The sequence below is a fragment of the Hylobates moloch genome, unplaced genomic scaffold (assembly GCF_009828535.3).
Source record: "Hylobates moloch isolate HMO894 unplaced genomic scaffold, HMol_V3 SCAFFOLD_16, whole genome shotgun sequence".
NCBI classification, from domain to species: domain Eukaryota; kingdom Metazoa; phylum Chordata; class Mammalia; order Primates; family Hylobatidae; genus Hylobates; species Hylobates moloch.
The window spans coordinates 30842115-30863359 of record NW_026652291.1 but is presented as its reverse complement, the minus strand read 5'-3'; the positions used below and the strand labels follow the sequence as shown (position 1 = coordinate 30863359).

The window sequence follows — 21245 nt, the reverse complement described above, 5'->3', positions numbered from 1 at the left end:
CAAGTACTCATTTTGCATGGTACTGTGAGTCCCGTCTTTTATCCCAAGGGCAGAGGAGTATGCAGGGCGGGTAGCTGTTAACTTCAAAGGAGCTAAATGGCATGAGAAATTTTCTGGGAATAGGGAGACAGTGGACACATGAGAATTGAGCTTTACTAGGCCTTTCAGAAAGTTCCTGTGCACAGAGGATAGCCTCGTCCTTCTGAGAAGACATCATCAAATCTCAGATTGAACCTTCTGATTTTCCTGCTATCTGTAGACAAAGAACAATGTCTGTCTCCTAGAGTGACAGCTAACATTTAGAGAGTATATACTATAGCCAGGGTCATTCTAAGTGTTTTACATGCCTCATCTCATTTAGTCTTCACAGCCCCATTATTATTAATCCTATTTAACAGATAAGGAAACTGACACACAGAGAGATGAAGTGATTTCAAGATCACACTGGTAGTCCTGTTAATTGTTGGTGCCAGGATTCAACCATAGGCAGTCCGAAGCCAGAGACCCGCACAACAGTTAGCCTCAGGAATTCACACAATTCTGATACATCTAGAGTCTGGTATGGGAGACGGTGGACTGTCGCTCTAGACTCAATGCGACAATATACACAAAAGATCTTAGGTAAAAAGTACACTGGTTGACTGGCTCCTGGCATTAACTAGGAAAGCTTGGCTGTTGATAACTGTATTCCTGATCCATCACTGTCCCCTGGTGGTTTTCCTGGGAAACTCACAAACCAAAGAAATCCAAGGGTCTAGTGAAATTAGTGGGATGAAAAGAACTGGATCAAATCAATTACTTGCTCACAAGCATTTTGTATGAATGTTCCGTCCTTTTGCCCTAACAATGGATGACCTAAGGTCCATGCTATTCAACTCAATTGTGAATGGGGTTGTAATCCCCGTACCACCTAAGAGCTGACTGCTAGTATACTGACTCAAAATAGGTGGCAAAATATATGCCCATGATTATACTTGTACTTCAAGAGTAGGAAGCTCCAAGATTTAATTAATTTAGCCACTACTTGCTACAACTTTACATTTCATTTTTAAGCTTCTAGGCTTTCTTCACAGCAGAGGGTTCCCAAAAGATCACCATGCCTCACCCTAACCTGTAATCCCTAACCCCTACCTGCCCTCCCCACTAAATTCAGTTCCTTCAACCTTTCAGGCATTATTATTCAACTAGGCGATTTTTACTTTCACTGCTTCTTTCAAGCATGCTTGGTGGTATAAGATTGTGTCAAATAAAGCAAAACAAGGCCATTTTATATAAAATAGATATGGTCTTACTGGGCAAAAAGGAGGAAAAAGAGTTTCTGAAAAAGTCATGTCTTCAGTGCACTCTGGGACCATGGAACTGGGGGCCTGCTTTCCATGGTTCTAGCAGAATGTACCCTGAAAAGAGCAGGGGAAGACCACAGCCCACATGCAGAAGACAAGACAAACGAGTTTTTGTTTATTCAAGGGTACATTTCCAGGTGTAGAAAGAGGCCACAAGTTAATGCTGTTAAAAAAAAATAATTAAATATCTGCTAACCAAGTGCTGCATTTAATGAAAACCACCTAAGACAGAAAAAGAGACATGAGACAACCATTGAGAACCAGCCACCCAGAGCTGAGTTTCTGCCACAGAGCACCTCCTCTTCAACGAATCACTGGATACCACTGGAGAGCAAGTCACTGTTGTTGAAGCAGCAGAGCTGGAGGTGCTGTCAAGAGTCTCAGCAGACTCACTGGCCAGATGTACCGAACTCAATGAGGCACTTAGAGATGAGAAACCTGTGGATGTAATGTCCTAGCTCAGTGGAAGTGGTTTGGAACCTTTCCTCCACTGTGAGGGCAATAACCCTAGGGCAAGTTATCAGACATTCCTAAGCAACCTCCTTCAGGTCCTGTCTGGCTGGACCTTCCTTACTCCAACAGAAAAAAACCAATGAAGACAGTTAAATCAATCTCTATAGTCTCACTCTCTCTTCTTTCCTTCAACCTTTTTTTTACAAAGCCTATTACAAAGGCAACGGTTCTGAGCTCTCAGGAAATAGGGTCTTAGATGCTTTTAGAGGCTGAGAGGCATAAAACAGCAGTCTTGAAATTTCTTTTATCTTATGGCACTGATTTAGTTTCAGTCTGATTTCTCCTCCACTCCTTTCTTCCCTCCACCCATGCCCTCTCACCCCCAGATAGACTTACGATCTGTACTGGGATTTCCCAGCAGAAGAGACTTTGGTTTTTGTCATCCTGAAGTTGCCACTCCACCACCAGTTTTATCTGGAGAAAGAGAAAAATAATTGATAAAAATGAAAATAGGACCTGACTTCTATCCATAATTGGCTTAACTATGAATCCTAGATGTACAGTAGCAAACCTCCTAACTCCTCATACTTTTTTTCTTAAATCATGAGGGCTGCTTAGCATGTGGGCACAGCTCACAGCCTTAAGAGAGTGACCTAAGTTATACTTGTGATTTGATGCTAGCAGCACCACATACTAACTTGGTTAATTTATCAAATGTAATTTCTAAAGCATTCTCTTCTCTCTTAGATCAATGGCACATAAATGAAGTGATATGGTTTGGTTATTTGTCCCTTTGAAATTTCATGTTGAAATGTGACCTCCAATGTTGGAGGTGGGCCTGGTGGGAAGTACTGGATCATGGAGGAAGATCCCTCATGAATGGCTTAGTACCATCCCCTTGCTGATGAGTGAGTTCTCACTGACTTCACGTGAGATCTGGCTGTTTAAAAGAGTCTGGGACCTCCCCCTTCTCTTTCTTGCTTTAGTGCTGGCCATGTGACACGCTGGCTCCCCTTTGCCTTCTGTCCTAACAGTAAGCTTCCTGAAGCCTCACCAGAAGCAGGTGGTGGCACTATGCTTCATGTACAGCTTGCCGAACCGTGAGCTGATCAAACCTCTTTTCAAGTTACCCAGTCTTAGGTATTCCTTTACAACAAGGCAAATGGACTAACACATGAAGGCTTACAGGAATAATTTCACATGTAAGCAATTTTTCACGTATTTGGCAATCTGATCCAGCTTTTTCCCAATGTAACCATGACAAGCAGAGATTAAAAAAAAATTTAGATTCTTAGGTATAAGGAAACGTTCTTGTTGGCTAGAAATGGAAATGTCAAAGCACAAAGGATGGCCCAGGTAAGTCTGGAGCTGTATGAATAATTCCAAGGATGACAACCTTTTGTAGCAATATAGTTTCAGTTAACGCCCTTAAACTGCTTTCTAACAATGTACTTCATCAGAAATCCCTGCCTTGACTTGTTACACTCATATCATGTGAGTGGTCCCTTCCAATTCTTGATAATCACTGACACTCTGCAGGTCCTTTCTTATGTGGACATTAGCTCACTTGTCACTAGTTACTACCTCTCTTTTGTACTCTAATGTTTCTTCACAATGGAACATGTGAGTGGCAATGATATTCAGGTTCTTGAAACTTGCTTTGTGAGTTTTTCCAGACTAGTATACATTAACTACTGCTTCATTTAGTGCTTAAAACAGTTTGAGCTATTTTTCAAATTAAATGTAACTCATTTAACAGACAACAACTACCATACATAAAGTACCTACTACGTATCAGGCTCTGACTAGTCACTGCATATGTAACTGAGGTTCAGACATGCCCATGGTTATATGGATATTCATCTACTAATCTGTCCCTGACCTCTAAGGTCTCCAACAGCCCTTAAGCACAGACACCCTATATTTGAGTCTCTTTAGAATGTTCTTTAATTACTTACCTTTCCTAGAAAATAAATGGCCAGATATTGCTCCCGAGTTCTACTTGATTTCAAGAAATGCGGCTCTTTTTCTTCATGGAAAAAGGCCATCCCTCTATTTCCTCCATTCTTATCAAGATACATATCTTTAATACAGGTCCACTGCAGCAGGATCTACCTTACGAGTGCTTGGTAGAAAAAGAGGTAGGTGCAGCAGGGATGGGTCGGAGGTGAAGGTGGGGATTGGAGGGGAGAAAGGAGGCTGGAAAAAGCTACCTCTCTGCCATGGAGCTAACAAACCACTGCTCTCTTGTTTTGTTAAGAGATTAATGGAGAAACCAGGATTTTCTGATGACAATGTTAAGACAACTTGGATCTTTAACTATTTGGTACCTGGCTAAAATCTTTTAACATTGCACAGGCTTTGGAGTTATAAGACCCAGCTCGAAACCTGGGCTCTACTACTTCTTTTTTTTTTTTTTTTTTTTTTGAGACGGAGTCTCGCTCTGTCACCCAGGCTGGAGTGCAGTGGCGTAATCTCGGCTCACTGCAAGCTCTGCCTCCTGGGTTCACGCCATTCTCCTGCCTCAGCCTCTCCGAGTAGCTGGGACTACAGGCGCCCGCCACCACGCCCGGCTAATTTTTTTGTATTTTTAGTAGAGACGGGGTTTCACTGTGGTCTCGATCTCCTGACCTCGTGATCCGCCCGCCTCGGCCTCCCAAAGTGCTGGGATTACAAGCGTGAGCCACCGCGCCCGGCCATGGGCTCTACTACTTCTTAGTGGAGTGGACTCTGTTCATGTTGCATAACTTCGGAGGCTCAAATTTCTTCAGCTGTAAAATAGAGATAAGATCACCTCTACATAGGATGGTCATGAGAACCAAGTGAAATATTGTATATAAAAATGGCATCAGCCATTGCCGTGCAGAGCCAAAGCAGGAGCCACAGCCAGGAGGAGGGAGGAGGGAGGAGGAGGTGGAGGAGGTGCTGGACCGGGGGAATGGTCAGTATTTAAACAGACCACATCACGGGTGAGCTAGTGGTCCTTGGTTCAGGAGGTGTTGGGAAGTCTGCTCTGAAGGTTCAGTTTGTTCAGGGAATTTTTGTTGAAAAATATGACCCAACGATAGAAGATTACTACAGAAAGCAAGTTGAAGTCGAACTGCCAACAGTGTATGCTTATACTCCTAGATACTGCAGGGACAGGGCAATGTACAGCAATGAGGGATTTGTATATGAAGAATGGCCAAGGTTTTGCACTAGTATATTCAGTCCACGTTTGACTTACAGGACCTGAGGGAACAGATTTTACTGGTTAAGGACACAGAAGATGTTCCAATGATTTTGGCTGGCAATAAATGTGACCTGGAAGATGAGTGAGTAGTTGGCAAAGAACAGGGCCAGAATTTAGCATGACAGTGATGGAACTGTGCCATTTTAGAATAATCTGCAAAGTCAAAGGTCAATGTTAATGAAATACTTTATGACCTGGTCAGACAGATAAATAGAAAAACACCAGTGGAAAAGAAACAGCCTAAAAAGAAATCATGCCTGCTGCTCTAGGCCCATAGTCAGCAGCAGCTCTGAGCTAGGTTACAGGAATGAAGAACTATTGCCTAATGGGAAAGTGCCAGCATTCCAGACTTCAAACAATAAATTTGAAGAGGCTTCTCCTGTTTTATACATTATGTGAAGAATTGAGATCTTATATTGGTTTGTACAAGTTCCCTGGAGAAAAAAAATTGCTGTGTATATCTCTTGGAAAATAAGACTTAACAGATGTGAAAATATACTTGACTCTAATATGATTACACAAAAGAGCATGGATGCATTTCAAATGTTAGATATTGCTACTATAATCAAATGATTTCATATTGACCTTTTTATCATGATTCCTATCAAGCACTAAAAAGTTGAACCATCATACTTTATATCTGTAATGATATTGATATTGCAGTGGATAACTTTTTTGAGTCAATGACTTCATTTTATGTTTTAAAAATTATGGAATATCCTCTGTCATTATATTCTAATTAAAATTATGCATAATGCTTTGGAAAAATGGGTCTTTTATAGGAAAAAAACTGGGATAACTGATTTCCTGGCTTTCAAAGCTAAAATATACAATATACTAAACCAACTCTAATATTGCTTCTTGTGTTTTACTGTCAGATTAAATTACAGCTCTTATGTATGATTAAATTTTAGTACATTAAAAAACAAACGGCATCATTAGGCCCAGGCTAACCATCAGGTCATAGTGAAAGAATGAAGAGACACAGAGAAAAAGACCTGCCCTACCTCCTGATGCCTAACACCGCACCCATCTCCTTTCCCTCGGGCTTCTGCTTCTTCATCATAGAGATAAGGGGCCCTTTACCCCCGTCTCTGCTTCTTGCCCACTGCCCTCAGAACTCTAATCCAGTCCCAAGGCCTCCCGTGTCCTCAATAATGGTATCACTTACAGAGGGATATTCGCTTTTCACTGGTAGTTTATTCAGGTAGCTATAGGTCTTGTCTTTTTGGATGGGGCAGTTAATTCCACTCTTACAACCATCAGGCTCAGGAATGGGAAAGGGAACTGGGACGCCCATCAGGATGCCATGCACCACGGCCTTGCTGCTTTTAGACTGAATATCTAAGAGAAAAAAAGAGAATCAGATGGCAAAGAAAATAACCTATTTTCAAACTCTAAATCAAAAATTCAGAAATAATCCCAAGCAACAGCATTCCTAGGGTCTATTTCTCTTGGTAGTGGTGCTCAGTACTAGCACAGTGCAAGCATTCACTCCAAACATAATTATGCAAAAAAAAAAAAAAAAAAAAAAGCAATCAGCAGAAGCTTTCTTTGCTCTTAACCTTGTTCTTCATGGCCCTTCATAGTTTCTTAGAAGAATCAGAGACACCTGGATAAACAACCTTATCTAACAAGGCAACTGATTTTTGGCAGTAAACTTTCTGTTTGCTATTTATATCAGCTTCTGTCCACGTATATTGTGTGTCTTAAATGTCATGGTCTATAACAACAGTGAAAGAGGTAACCCTTTAGTGGGGTAAGATTAGGCTGGATCACGGTGGCCCACACCTGTAATCCCAGCACTTTGGGAGGCTGAGGCGGGTGGATCATCTGAGGTCAGGAGTTTGAGACCAGCCTGGCCAACATGGAGAAACCCTGTCTCTACTAAAAATACAAAAATTAGCCAGGTGTGGTGGCGCATGCCTGTCATCTCAGCTACTCAAGAGGCTGAGGCGGGAGAAGCGCTTGAGCCCAGGAGGCGGAGGTTGCAATGCGCTGAGATTGCGCCACTGCACTCCAGCCTGGGTGACACAGTGAGACTCTGTCTCAAAAAAAAAAAAAAAAAAGAGAGAGAAAGAAATTGGGTAAGATTAGAAAGACGTGCATTTTTTTTTTTTTATAAACTTTACCCTCCATATCACAAGATGCCCAGGAGGAATAAAGGTATTATAAAATGAGGGCAATCAGACTTATGAGTTATTAGGGTATTTTGGAGACCCAGAAAATTGGTTCTGTTTCTTTCTTTCTGTCTGGGTTGGGGATGACTTGTTCAGAAGGCTTTTTTTTTTGGTTTGGAACAATAGAGAGGCCAGGGTATAGTCCAGAGAGGAAACAGGGAGCTAGTACTTAGAGCTGTCTTTAGGCTTATGAACAAAAGATGACAGGAACATTGAGGTTTCTTATTAGACTGTCTAGTCTAGTTTCACAGGACAGAAAATGAGGAAAGGATTCAAGGAACATGCCCTGCTTAGTAATAAAAGATTTTATATTTGTCTAGATTCTTAAAAATCTCAAAGTGATGGCCGGGCGCGGTGGCTCACGCTTGTAATCCCAGCACTTTGGGAGGCCGAGGCGGGCGGATCACGAGGTCAGGAGATCGAGACCACGGTGAAACCCCGTCTCTACTAAAAATATAAAAAATTAGCCAGGCGTGGTGGCGGGCGCCTGTAGTCCCAGCTACTCGGAGAGGCTGAGGCAGGAGAATGGCGTGAACCCGGGAGGCGGAGCTTGCAGTGAGCCGAGATCGCGCCACTGCACTCCAGCCTGGGCGACAGAGCGAGACTCCGTCTCAAAAAAAAAAAATCTCAAAGTGATGTGGTACAAGAAAGCAAAAAGTTCCAGTGATATTTCTTGAATATTGGAGAAGAAAGCTCAGATTTCTTGGCTGTTTCTTGGGTCCCCAGTGGGTTCCCTAAATCTTAAGGAGGCTGTTAAGTATTAGTTGCACCTTTATTTTCAGGTGGGATGTAGACTTAATAGCTGAAAGGCATTACTGCTTAAAACAACATTTTGGAGGAGTTCCAAAGCTTAAAGAATTGGGGTCCAAACTAATACTCTGCAGTCTGTAGCTAAACAGAGCTGACATTCCCATCAAAGCCTGCTATGCAATATGGGTCAAGACAGGACAGAGAAAAGCCAAGCCATCTTCTCTAACCTGTGAACACATGGACATCTCCCTGTTTGCTTAAAGGGAGTCTGGGAGCCACGGACTCTGCATGAGAAGGGTGTCCAAGGACACAGTGAACCTTAGCTTTGCACGAGGTGCAAAAGAAATCATAAAATTCATGACTGCCAATTCCCCTCCCCTCCATTCCCATGCTTATTCCAACACTTGATATTTAGGTTATGCTTTAACATGAATTTGAGGTAAGAGCCACTTTTACGCACTGCTGGTGAAGGTGACATTGACGCTGTAAGACTGTCCTTTGCTCAGTTGGCAGGGCTGGGTGGGGCATGGGCTCACATTCACTTCCTTTATAACTCCATCCACAGAACCTGCAAAAGAAAAATGAATTGGAATAGGAGAATAGGAGGAGAAATAAGCCAGCTAGGCTGCCCACCACCTAATGGGAAGGTGCTCTGCTCTCCCATTTAGGGTCAACTCATTCTCCTCTGACTGTTTCCCAGGATGGAATCTTTAAGAATAATGCCCAATTAGAAGTCAGAATCTTGATTCATCTTGCTGCTAAAATCATAGCCTCTAATTCAGATGATAAAGAAGCTAGTTGGTTTTTTGACCAAGAGAAAGTTAATATTTGTCAAACTAAATAATATCAAGACCATATCCATAAATGATATTAAAGGAATTAAACTTCAATCAGAGAAATTCCAAATGTTCCTAGAGTCTTGTCTTGCATTCTTAATGGTAAGGGTCACAGTTTCAACTTAAACCTTGAAGATGTTTGCTTCAACCTTCCTTTGGATGAAAATATTCCTATTTTCCCTTTCTTTTTCTAGTATATAGATTAGCATGTAAATTTGATGAAAGTTGTTCACTACAGGAAAAACTACATTTTTTTTTTTTTTTGAGATGGAGTCTTGCTCTGTCACTAGGTTGGAGTGCAGTGGCGCAATCTCAGCTCTCTGCAGCCTCCACCCCTCGGGTTCAAGCCATTCCCTGCCTCAGCCTCCCGAGTAGCTGGGACTACAGGCATGCGCCACCATGCCCGGCTGTTTTTGTATTTTAGTAGAGACGGGGTTTCACCATGTTGGCCAGGAGGGTCTTGATCTGTGATCTGCCCACCTTGGCCTCCCAAAGTTCTGGGATTACAGGCGTGAGCCATCGTGCCCTCCCTGTTTTGTTTTTTGTTTTTTCGCTTTTTTTTTTTTTTTTTTTTTTTGAGACAGGGTCTCACTCTGTCATCCAGGCTGGATGCAATGGCACAATCTCAGCTCACTGCAGCCTCAACCTTCCCAGGCTCCAGTGATCCTCCTACCTCATCCTCCTGAGTAGCTAGAACAATAGGCATGCACCACCACACCCAGCTAATTCTTGTGTTTTGTAGAGACAGGGTTTCACCATGTTGCCCAGGCTGGTCTCAAACTCCTGGGCTCAAGCAATTTGCCCACCTTGGCCTCCCAAAGTCCTGGAATTGCAGGCATGAGCCACCGCACATGGCCAAAAACCGTACTTTATGCAGAAACAGCTAGAAAGCAAATGTAGAGCCTGAAAGTCCCCAGAGGAAGATCAGAAATGAATTACACCATCTTTCTACCTCAAGTTCTACATGAGCAAACACTGATTGAGGGAGTCTGCTATTATGGCTTGGAAACTCTGCCAGATCCCAGAACAGACTGCACCTCTTGAATCTGGCTTCAGGAGTTTTTAGTTCCTGAATCACTCATTTTTAGACCCTATGGAAATTGTACCTTGAGTAGCAAGGATGAAGGAAAGCAGAGGCATCTGAAGAAAACATCTCACAACAATGGGATTTATCATCCTTGTTTTAGGGGTTAGAAACCAGAAGAGCAAAGATTACTGAGATTTGTCCAAGGTCACGTTGCCTGGAAGGAGCAGATCCAAGACTCAATGGGTGGGCCTGACTTGGAAGCCCTTGTCACCGGACTCTGAAAGAAGCTTTAAATATGTAGCCATGGTGACGAATGGAAGGACACCCCAAGGAAATTCACATCTGAGAACTACTTGAGGACTCTGGATGAAGGTCTGTCTCAAACTCAACTTTTCAGGTTTCTTAATTCAGCATCACCTCTTTGCCCCTCACCATGATTCTCTTTCTATTGTAGAGGTTCAACCCCTATATCCTCTGTGATTTTCAGTGATGAAGTATCTTCTATCCAGATTTTGTACCCTTTCTCCCAAACTGCTGGTAAATCCTTTGCCCAGTATTTTATCTTCCTGGAATCCCTTCATTCTTTCACCCCAACTTGACTTCCTAGAGAAATAAGCAGCACTATTAAAGGTATAGGTAAAACAATGAAAAGTGTCAGAATCTCAGTCTTAGCTTTTAAAATTAGGCTGATTCAAGGGTGGGCATGGTGGCTCATGCCTGTAATCCCAGCACCTCGGGAGGCCGAGGCAGGCGGATCATGAGGTTAAGAGTTTGAGACCAGCCTGAACAACATGGTGAAACCTCGTCTCTAATAAAAATACAAAAATTAGCCAGGTGTGGTGGTGCGCGCCTGTAATCCCAACTACTCAGGAGGCTGAGACAGGAGAATTGCTTGGACCGGAGGCAGAGGTTGCAGTGAGCCAAGATTGCGCCACTGCACTCCAGCCTGGGCGACACAGCAAGACTCCGTCTCAAAAAATAAAATAAAATAAAAATAAAATAAGATTGATTCCAGAAGCCTACTCACTTCCGAGTAAGCAGACTATGGAATCTAAGAGGAACTACCACTTAACACTGAACAGAGGAGTGACCCTAAACAGAAGAACCACCTACCATCTCTGAACTAGGAATGACCCTTAAGAGAGGAACTACCTCCCACTTCTGAATTGGGAACTGCACCATTTTCACTGCACTTCTGCAGTTTCTTCAATGATTTAGTCCTGTTCTTTAAGGCCCACTTATGAGTCATGAAATATTTTGGTTCCAAAAACAACATGAAGTACCTTAAATCTTGACTAAGGTTGTTAAGATCCGGATTTTTTCCAAGAATCAAGGGGATGAAGAGGAGTACAGAGGTTAAGGTCTTTATAGTTTCAACACAAGCTTAGGGCACAAGTTAAACTTAACTCCAAATAGCACTGACTCACACAGCCAAGATGGCAGAAGTGCCAGCTGCATTAAAGAAGAATACTGCTACCTGAGTCTGGGTTTCATTTCCTCTGAAATATTAACTTGGCCTAGGTCTATATAGCTGCTGGGAATGATACACTTGCAAATACTGCATATGTTAAAAACATAAGGATGAGACGTAAGAAGGTACTAGAAAGAGTCAGAAATAGGATTTATCCCTGGGAATCCTCAAAACAAATACACATTTTTCAAAATTAAAAAATTTAAGAAAAGAAATTGGACTCATCTGACTTGTCCAGGTTGTTTCTAAGTAGTTTCAAAAACTGATTTTAAGCACACATCTGCAATCTACAGATGTATACTCAATTTTGGGAACCTGCGTTCTTAAAATAAGTGTGTGTGTGTGTGTGTGTGTGTGTGTGTGTGTGTATTTAAATCTCAGTCTAACCAAGGACAAAAGTACTTGTATACAATAAATGCTTGACCAAAAAAGGTTTAAATACAGTCTTTAAAAATCCCATTTCCTCCTGCCCCAGAGACTGGGCAGTTGAATGGGAGAGAATGCAAGTGAGTCGCCTGATAACAGTGTCTGTAACAGGGTAAGTTAAGTTCTGCCATTCAGCCATCATTGCTGAGAGGCAGACTCTGGTGCCCGATGCCTCGGTTTGAAATCTCACTATCTCTGCTACTTACTGTATAGCCTCAAGGCAAGATACTTTACCTCTCTGGGGATAATAGTGTAGCTGAGCTAACACAAATACAGATCTTAGGTAAGTGTTTGGAACATAGTGATACATATATTTATTATTGTTATCATATCTGGATTTAGTCCATGAGTTTAATCTAGGATAGCTGCTCCTGGGTAGGTTAGCAAGTTCCCTTCTGACACAAAAACTGGACCTCTCACCTCAAATATACTTTGTGGATAGAAATTATGTTTCTAGCCAATAGGATGGACTCTTTCTGTCTCAAAAATAGAATGCATGAAGACAGAGGCAAACTGCAGGTTGAGAGTACATTATCTGCTATGCAGTCAGTCACCAGATTAGCTCAGTACTATAAAAGTATGATATGAACTGAGAAATCTAAGCAGATGTTCTTTGCTGCCTGTACCTGCCCTTGGGTGGAACAGTCTCTTTAACTATCATCACATTGACCGACACTGCTTCAGCTAGGTCGGTAAATAGTACCTTGCAGTCCTTTACCCCTCAGCTTGCTTCTCCATCATTGCAAAGTTCTCAAACGGCACACGCTCTTAAGCATCCAAACCAGTTTGAGAAACACTCTCTTCCACTCCAACCCATTTTTGGTGAATAGGGAAAAAAAAAATCCCAAACTTCAATCAACAATCTACTGAAAATCAGTGCTAATGTTAAGGCTTTCAATGTCCAGCTTCCACCTGCTTCTTTCAAGGCTGAGTCACATAATCTAGTAGGAAGTAAGTAAACGGTAGTACTTATAGCTCTTTCATCCAGTTTTCTGATGACAAGAGGTTCTTAGACTTACAGTATCAACAGAACAAACTCCTCTGTTCTAACCAGCAAACATTACAAAATTAGTTTGCTTGGTCCACTTTCTCACTTGAGGAAATCCCATGCCAGGGAAGGTGGGTGTAGAGTGGAACACAAAAATCTTTTGATGTGGGCACTTAAGTCTTTATATCATATTTCCCAATTCAAAAGTAAATTAAAAATCTGTAACTGAAACCCTTCTTCCCTTTAAAAACTTCTTCCCATAGGTGTACTCCTGCTTTTTCAAATGAGTAGAATAATTTCTGGATTTATTTCCCATCTTTTTTTGGAAACCCAAAGTGGCTCACAAAGACCCACTGTTTCCTACCACTTACTGGGTGTGAGATCTTGGGCAAGTTACTCTATGTGCTTCACTTTCCTCATCTGCAAGACAGCTTGTGAGGATGAAATGAGTTATTTTATTTTATTTTATTTTTTTGAGATGGAGTCTCTCTCTGTCGCCAGGCTGGAGTACAGTGGCATGACCTTGGCTCACTGTAACCTCCACCTCCCGGGTTCAAGCAGTTCTCCTGCCTCAGCCTCCCGAGTAGCTGGGACTACAGGTGCACGCTACCATGCCCAGCTAATTTTTGTATTTTTAGTAGAGACGGGGTTTCACCATGTTGGCCAGGATGGTCTCAATCTCTTGATCTCGTGATCTGCCCGTCTCGGCCTCCCAAAGTGCTGGGATTACAGGTGTGAGCCACTGTGCCTGGCCGGAATGAGTTATTAAAATTAATAGTGTCTTCATCCAAACGCTGGCTACTAAGTTTAATGGAAGGAAAGGCAGTAATGTGAAGAGATAACAGCTTTCAAGTGCCAGTCTCCTGAATCAATGGAATAGCATTTAAGTGTTAATCGGCCAGCACTCCATTCCTTAATCAATCCTGTCCCCTAATCCCCAACTTTGCTTTTGTCTCAACGTGAATTTTTATGACATAGGGGAAAAAGATTTCCATCTATGTTTTCAATACATTTCATTGAGCAGTTACTATTACCTGGGCACTGGATATAAAGCAGCAAACTTATGAAACCGCCTTTGCAAAAATCCTGAGGAAATTAAGTCAGTGAAAGAGATCAGAACTCACCTACCCATCTTCCTTCTAACCTCTAAACTGTCTTTGTTCATTCCTGGGTGTAGGCTGAACTAGTCTTGGAGAGGAATTTATAGTTTAAACTCTGAAACGAAATGGATAATAGCCCTTTCCTGAAAAACCCCTTCTTGCCTGGGGACCAGTCTGCCTTTGTAGGACTAACAAATTAGCTACGAGTTTAGGGGCCACGCAGCCTCTGGCTGTAAGAGTCTGAACCTCCCCAAATTGCTCCTGGTAATATTATCACTATTGTAAAACCTAAGGTCAGTGCTTGAGATATTTTGCAGATCCTGCATTCCGATGCAGCAAATGACACCACCCAGAGGTCAACAAGAAGAACTCACTTCGACCCCCTATGATTTTATCTTCAACCTGACCAATCAGCACTCCCCACTTTCCGAGCCCATATCTGCCAAATTATCCTTAAAAACTCTGATCCCCGAATGCTTGGGGAGACTGATTCGAGTAACAGTAAAACTCCGGCCTCCAGCATAGCCGGCTCTGCGTGAATTACTCTTTTCGCCATTGCAAATCCCATCTTGATAAATCCGTTCTCTCTAGGCAGTGGGCAAGGTGAACCCCTTGGGCGGTTACACTACTCTGGTTCCCCATTCTGCTGCTTGACTTTAGGTAGGCTACCCAACATCCCTGGAATTCAGTGATTGATTATACGATCTCCGTGCTTCCTTTCCACTCATAGATCTTACAAAATCAGTTTCATGCCTCTTTCATTGACAGTTGTATCTCTCTACCTCCACCTCTGAACAAAATTGCTCGAGTTCTGTTCCGACAATTCTATAGACTCGACTCAATGAAGGCACTCAGAATTTCTACCACCTGTTGTATTTTCCAACAAAGATTCCAATTACAGCGGCGAGAGGGAGTTATGTGTCACAAGCTGTGATTAGAGGAGACACAATGAGATTTATACAAGGAAAAACTGATTAAGAATCACAAGATTCCAAAGCCCAAAGGAAGTCCTATTTGTAACAATAAATGATGAAAAAGGGGAATTGACTTTTGACTTGTCAGCAAAAACGAAATTAAAAGAAAAGCAAAGGGAGAAGGAAGGGGTAGGCGGGATTCCAAGATACAAAGCATAAATAAAGACAAGTTCTGTGCTCCACCCCTCCACCAGCGCTGGATACAGCCCTTCTGTTGTCCGCCCTACAAACTTTAGGAAACTTCAGCAAAAGGCCCACCTCCTGGAGTTCCCAGGAACCCCAAAACACGCGTTCTAAGGAAAGAAACAAAGTTGTGTGCGGTCGGGTTTCATGGAGGCCGGCGCCTTCTCGCCCGACCCAGCCCATTCCAGTTAGGTAGGGTCCAAGGCTCAGCCTGGCCGCCCGAGGGATCCGCCCAGCCCAGCCCCGGGGGTCTCAGCGCGGGGGTCCGGCGGCGCCTTCCACAGAGGGCACGGGAACCTTGGGCGGGCCTGGGGCTCACCGCAGTCCTTGAACTGCACCGGTTCGGCCTGGGCAGCGGTGCTGAACGCCAGGAGCAGGAATGTAGCGGCCAGGAAACGCATCGCGGCTAACGAAGTTCCAAGCTCGGGAAAGAAGCAGCGGCAGCCCGCGGTCACAAGACAAACCTGTGGGGGCGGGCCCGGGGAGCAGCCCAGTCAGGCGACATGTCACGAGTAACCACTGCCGAGGCCCGCCCGCGCCCCGGCCCCGGCTCCGGGAAGCCAGTTCCGCCCTCTCGGGCCCAAAAGCCTGCAGTCTCCGCCCATGCCATCCCCTCAGAGGCCTGACCCGCCCGGACCCACCTCCGCCCCGCCCCGACTCACTCCTCCCCGCCTCGTTCCTTCCCTTTAGAGCACCTCCCCGGCTTCCTGGGTGCGTCCCCGCCGCTGCCGTCCGGAGCATTTCTAGCCAATCAGACACCTTCTCCTCCCGCACTACCCAATAGGCATGTTGGGGGCGGGGCCTCCATGAAGTCCCGGCCTCCTGTTCATTCTCTCCGCCTCCCGAGGCCCCGGGTGAGAAACGAGGAGACGCGAGGGGCGGAGCTTGTGGAGGAAGATGGCTGCCGCCCGGGGGTTGTCCCTAACGGCCGCGACGCAAAGAGCAGTCACTCCCTGGCCGAGGGGCAGGTACCAAGACTAGAAAGGCACCTGGAAAGGGTGTTTGGTTCTGCGCCTCTAGGACAAATGGGAAACTAAGGCCTGTGGGGGAGGCGAGGGTTTGGTGGGAGGCCGTCCAGGTGGGGGTCGCCAGGTTTAGCGTGAGGCGCTCCGGGTCGAGGGTGGCAAGGTGCTCCTTCTGCTCCCGGGCTCACCCTCCTCCCTTGCGCGCAGGCTCCTCGCGGCCTCCCTGGGACTCCAGGCGCGTCGGGAAGCGTCGTCCTCCAGCCTCGAGGCCGCCGAAGGGCAGATCCGCCTCACAGACAGTTGCGTCCAGGTAGGAGGCCGGACGCGGCACTGCGGTACCCAGGCGATTGGCGGGAGCAGCGGGAACTGCTCTTCACTCAGCCCTTTAACTCCCGTTGCCCGCTATTCTTGATCCCCCTTCCTGCATTTCAGAGGCTTCTGGAAATCACCGAAGGGTCAGAATTCCTCAGGCTGCAGGTGGAGGGAGGTGGATGCTCCGGATTCCAATATAAATTTTCACTGGATACAGTTATCAACCCCGACGACAGGCAAGGAGGAAGGGGTGGGTCCCCAAAGGAGGTACGGGAGGGATAAAAGTGTCTCCAGTTTAAGGTGCACTTTTATTCCAAATTTAAAGGGTTTACCTGGGATGGTTAACACCGCCCGTCTCACAGCGAGGATGCAGTAAAGGTTTGTTGTCCTGAATCCAAATAACTAAGTTATAGGAGAAAAATTGACCTGCTCAGGTCCATTGGGTAGTCGGTAGAAAGTCAGGCCGGACTAGATTCCAGGCTTAAGTCCCTAAACGTTTCCCAGTATTTATTCCATTGAATCATTTTGCCTCAAAGAAAATCAGCACCTGTTAAAGGTCATCGGGAAGCTCCCTCTGTACTTTAGAAAACAGAGGATGTGCACCTCTGGTCTCGGGGTGTCTTTTTTGTGTTTGCGATACTCATTAATGCCTTCCTCCTGTCTTTTCAGGGTATTTGAACAGGGTGGGGCAAGAGTGGTGGTTGACTCTGATAGCTTGGCCTTCGTGAAAGGGGCCCAGGTGGACTTCAGCCAAGAACTGATCCGAAGCTCATTTCAAGTGTTGAACAATCCTCAAGCACAGCAAGGCTGCTCCTGTGGGTCATCCTTCTCTATCAAACTTTGATGCAATGACTGGTGACTGTGAGATTGTCACCAGTTGTACCAATTTGAAGAACCTGGAATTAGTAGAATTCTAGAGGTTTCCTTCTAATCATGTCCCTCTCAATTTTATTTCCCGCAGTCCAGGAGTGTTGTGTTTTGCCACTATTATTTTCAGAACGTGAAGATTTTACTCTTGGCTTAATTTTTCCCTCCAACTCCACTCAGTGCTAAGGCTGAGCCTCCAGATGCTGTTACCTCAGATTTAATCACTGGTTGAAACTCCGTATAATCTGTAGAGCCTGCATGGCTCTAAAATTGGAATTAACTTCTCTTGCCTTAAGAGCTGCCTGTACATATGTGGATAGTTATGTATAAAAGCTTCATTTTAAAGAAGGTTCTTATTGTGTTGTGGATCAGGGTCACAGATTGGGTAGCTTGGACACCAGTTATTAGAGGATGAGAAAAGTAAATGAAATGTTCTCTTTTTCATTTCACCCTGCCAGAATGTGCCACTTGACATATCTTTATTGTCTATGCAGCCCATTTGCCACTTCCTATTTGATAGGACAGATACATTTTACTTTCATACTCGTGGATCTGCTAGGAGTCATAAAACCAAGAGCCCGTTACCCAGAAAACTTGGACCAAACCCTCACTGATACTGAATTATTTCAAAAATAGCCTCCCTACTCATACAGACATTTTAAGATTCTGTGACAATTTAATGACTGAATCTTTTTAGGATATGTTGCTTCACCTGCCTTCTGTTGTAAAATGGCTCTGGTCTCATGCACAGCAGGAAGTGATCCCTTTATTGTTACAGGTAATAGATTCTTAGGAACCTTTTTTTAGATTGGGTTACCAGATGAAATGTAGGATGCCCAGTTAAATTTGAATTTCAGGTAAATAATTTTTTAGTATGCGTATGTCTCAAATATTGCATATACTAAAAATTATTATTTGAAATTCAAATTTAACTAGGCATCCTATATTTTTATTTGCTGACCTTGGCAACTCTACTTTAGGGTCACCAAACAGAAAGCTTTTAAAATCACAAATTCTAGTGAATTAAAGTACTTGTGTAGGTGTGGTACTTAAATAGGCTCCGGAGCTTGAAATAATCCTGTTACAGTGCTGTGGAGCTGTGTGAACAGACAGTGAAAGAAAATCTACCACCATCACCACACCGAATGATTTATTAATACTGATGTTGGAGAAACTACAGGTTGATTCTGGAAGAGTTACTGGCTAAATCCGTCTTTTGCTTGGGAGCCTAGAAGTTTGTTACAGCAAAGACTTGCATTTCTGCACTGGATTGGAATTAAGGTCATTTAGTAAGAATTTACTATTTAAAAAAATGGGGGCCGGGCGCGGTGGCTCACGCTTGTAATCCCAGCACTTTGGGAGGCCGAGGCGGGCGGATCACGAGGGCAGGAGGTCGAGACCGCGGTGAAACCCTGTCTCTACTAAAAATACAAAAAAATTAGCCGGGCGTGGTGGCGGGCGCCTGTAGTCCCAGCTACTTGGAGAGGCTGAGGCAGGAGAATGGCGTGAACCCAGGAGGCGGAGCTTGCAGTGAGCCGAGATCGCGCCACTACACTCCAGCCTGGGTGACAGAGCAAGACTCCGTCTCAAAAAAAAAAAAAAAAAAAAATAGAACTAGAGTTTAGAAAATATCTGAGACAGAAACTTAGATACATTTCCAACATGGCAAAACCTAGGACTTAGAGAAAACAAACCTATCATGCGGTTAGAGGAGAGAAGGGGACACTCAGAAACCTGAGCACATTTCTTAGAGCTGATGGAAGGAGGCAGCAGCATACAATGGGAGCATCTGTGTGCACACATGACCAAGACAGTGCCACTGGTACCTGCGCCTGATAGGGTTTCAGTTCAGACTACCTGTCCTTTCATCCTCCGCAAAAAGATTTTGCTACATTTTAAACATTAGAATCTATTCTTTAAGAATATTTTTGTGGGTTATTTGATTTGGTGGTTTTAAAACTCTTGAGCACAAGCAGAACAGCTTTTGTTGCTAAATCAATCAAATTACAGTGGTGCACTAGACAGAAACAGAGTCCCTTAGAATGCAGAAGCTTGTATGTGAGTATCTACTGTTAATGGGAGAATTGGAATTTTATGTTTAGAAAAAGGCAGATTTGGGGCCGGGCACGGTGGCTCACGCCTGTAATCCCAGCACTTTGGGAGGCCAAGGCAGGCAGATCACCTGAGGTCAGGAGTTTGAGACCAGCCTGGGCAACATGGTGAAACCCCATCTCTACTAAAAATACAAAAATTAACTGCGTGGTGGACACCTGTAATCCCAGCTACTCGGGAGACTGAGGCAGGAGAATCACTTGAACCCGGGAGGCGGAGGTTGCAGTGAGCCAAGATTGCACCACCGGACTCTAGCCTGGGCGGCAGAGTGAGACTCCGTCTCAAAAAAAAAAAAAAAAAAAGGCGGATTTGGGAAAATCATGTTACTTCACACTGAGAAAGCTTCATGGGGAAACCAGAAGTGGCAGCAAGAAGTCTCCATTGGTGGAGACTTTATGTTGTTTTTCAAAGAGAAGGTCTCTTGGTCAATGCACAGATTTTATTGTGGTACCATACTTCAGTTATGTGATGACAGTGACCAATGGTATGTAAATTATGTGTCCCATCCACTCTTAGTTTCTTTTTTTTTGAGGCAGGGTCTCAATCTGTCTCCTAGGCTGGAGTGCAGAGGTGCAGCCTCTACCTCCTGGGCTCAAACAGTCTTCCCACCTCAGCCCCCGCAAGTAGCTAGGACTACAGGTGCACACCACCAAGCCCAGCTACTTTTTGTATTTTTTGTAGAGGTGGGGTTTCACCATGTTGCATAGGAGTCTCGAACTCCTGGGCTCAAGCAATCCTCCTGCCTCAGCCTCCCAAAGTGTCGGTATTACAGGCACGAGCCACCATGGCTGGCCCACCCATAGTTTCTTTGTATGGGAATGTTGACTGATTACAAGGGATAGGAGGAAAGAAGTTGAGAAGTAAAAGATTAGGAAGGACTACTAAAGTAGGTGTTCAGGAAGAGACTCTTCTTTCTGTAACTTCTGAGAATCCAGCTCTGTTCTTTTGTCGTTTGTTATAAAGCATTAGAGTGCAGGGGTGGCATTTGGCAGGATCAATCTGGTATAGGGAAGTGGGCAGCACTGATCATGATGGTACAGCTCTCCCTTGAAATCTGGACCCAAGCTAATGTTGTGCAGCTGGCTTTGGGCAGGGCCTAACACTGTTCACTGCATGTTTTGTCTGAAAGTAAGGAATCTCTTCTATTTTTCTTCCTATCTAGCATTGATGTTTATGATCGCTCTTTTAAAATCCGTATTTTCCACTCTTCATAAAAATGCCACAGGGCTGCTAACAAATTTGCGTTAAGGAATTTTGACATAATTAGCACCTGGCTTTAGTTGTAAATTATAGTCAGATAAATATATAAAGAGAGGGAGCATTTAAGCAATCTTTGGCCAGCAACTGTATTTAAAAATATTTTATTTTTTTTTGAATAGGTGATACATATGGTACAAAATTCAAAAAAATACAAAAGGAGATACAATGAAGTCTCCAAATCCTGCACCTATCCACCCTGTCACCCTCCCCACAAACCACCATTGTTTCTAAGAATTTATCCTGCAGATGTAATCCCATAAATTAATGTGAAATATGCACAAGAATATTCATTACAGTATTATTTATAGCAAAAGACAGGAAACAATGGAAATGTCTGTCAGTGAGAGACTGATTAAATAAATTATGGTTTATCCATTCAATGGAATAGTATACAGCTGTAAAATGAAATGAGCCAACTCTAATTGCAAGTATAAAGCAAAAAAAAAAAAAAAAAAAAGCCAAGTGCAGAACAGCATGCATAGTATGCTATTTGTATTTTAAACAAAGGAAATATGTATATATGCATGATCTCAAGGTTGGCAGGAAGGCAGAGATTAGAGTGTTGTGGGGGCAGTGGGAACAGCAGTTACGAAGGTGTAGTGCCAGCAGGATATATTTGGGGGATGGTAAGTTCTCCGATGGTGAGGTATAAGGCGGAGTGGCAAGGATGAGGTGAACAGACAACCGCTTCTCTTTCCCCATTCTTTAGACAAATAGTGTTATGTTACATGCTGTTATACAACGCCCCCCTTTTTCCCTTAATTTG

General features: G+C 43.9%; 2 protein-coding genes and 1 pseudogene across 10 annotated transcripts; 2 read left to right on the top strand and 1 right to left on the bottom strand.

Annotated features, from left to right (window-relative positions):
• Nucleotides 1–1429: 1429 nt before the first annotated feature.
• On the bottom strand, nt 1430–16233 carry NPC2 (NPC intracellular cholesterol transporter 2). 7 transcript variants are annotated; one of them, XM_032135094.2, is made up of 5 exons: nt 15283–15569; nt 8419–8526; nt 6200–6372; nt 2193–2270; nt 1430–1781 (listed from the first exon to the last, which is right to left on the bottom strand). In XM_032135094.2, exons 1-5 carry the CDS (start codon nt 15362–15364, stop codon nt 1767–1769), a joined length of 456 nt encoding a protein of 151 aa, XP_031990985.1. In that variant the 5' UTR covers nt 15365–15569; the 3' UTR covers nt 1430–1766. The 7 variants fall into 7 exon arrangements, with proteins under 7 accessions (XP_031990985.1, XP_031990984.1, XP_058285740.1 ...); XM_032135093.2 differs by lacking the exon at nt 1430–1781 and adding an exon at nt 16117–16233 and having other exon boundaries at nt 2106–2270; nt 15283–15427; XM_058429757.1 differs by lacking the exon at nt 1430–1781 and adding an exon at nt 15953–15970 and having other exon boundaries at nt 2106–2270; nt 15283–15427.
• LOC116456194 (ras-related protein Rap-1A-like) lies at nt 2620–5321 on the top strand (annotated as a pseudogene).
• On the top strand, nt 15810–17455 carry ISCA2 (iron-sulfur cluster assembly 2). Of its 3 annotated transcripts, none has more exons than XM_032135095.2 (4): nt 15810–15931; nt 16136–16238; nt 16361–16476; nt 16910–17455. In XM_032135095.2, the coding sequence occupies exons 1-4, from the start codon at nt 15861–15863 to the stop codon at nt 17082–17084; spliced, it is 465 nt and encodes a 154-aa protein (XP_031990986.1). In that variant the 5' UTR covers nt 15810–15860; the 3' UTR covers nt 17085–17455. The 3 variants fall into 3 exon arrangements, with proteins under 3 accessions (XP_031990986.1, XP_031990988.1, XP_031990989.1); XM_032135097.2 differs by having other exon boundaries at nt 15840–15931; nt 16361–16490; nt 16910–17092; XM_032135098.2 differs by lacking the exon at nt 16361–16476 and having other exon boundaries at nt 15861–15931; nt 16910–17001.
• Nucleotides 17456–21245: the final 3790 nt, after the last annotated feature.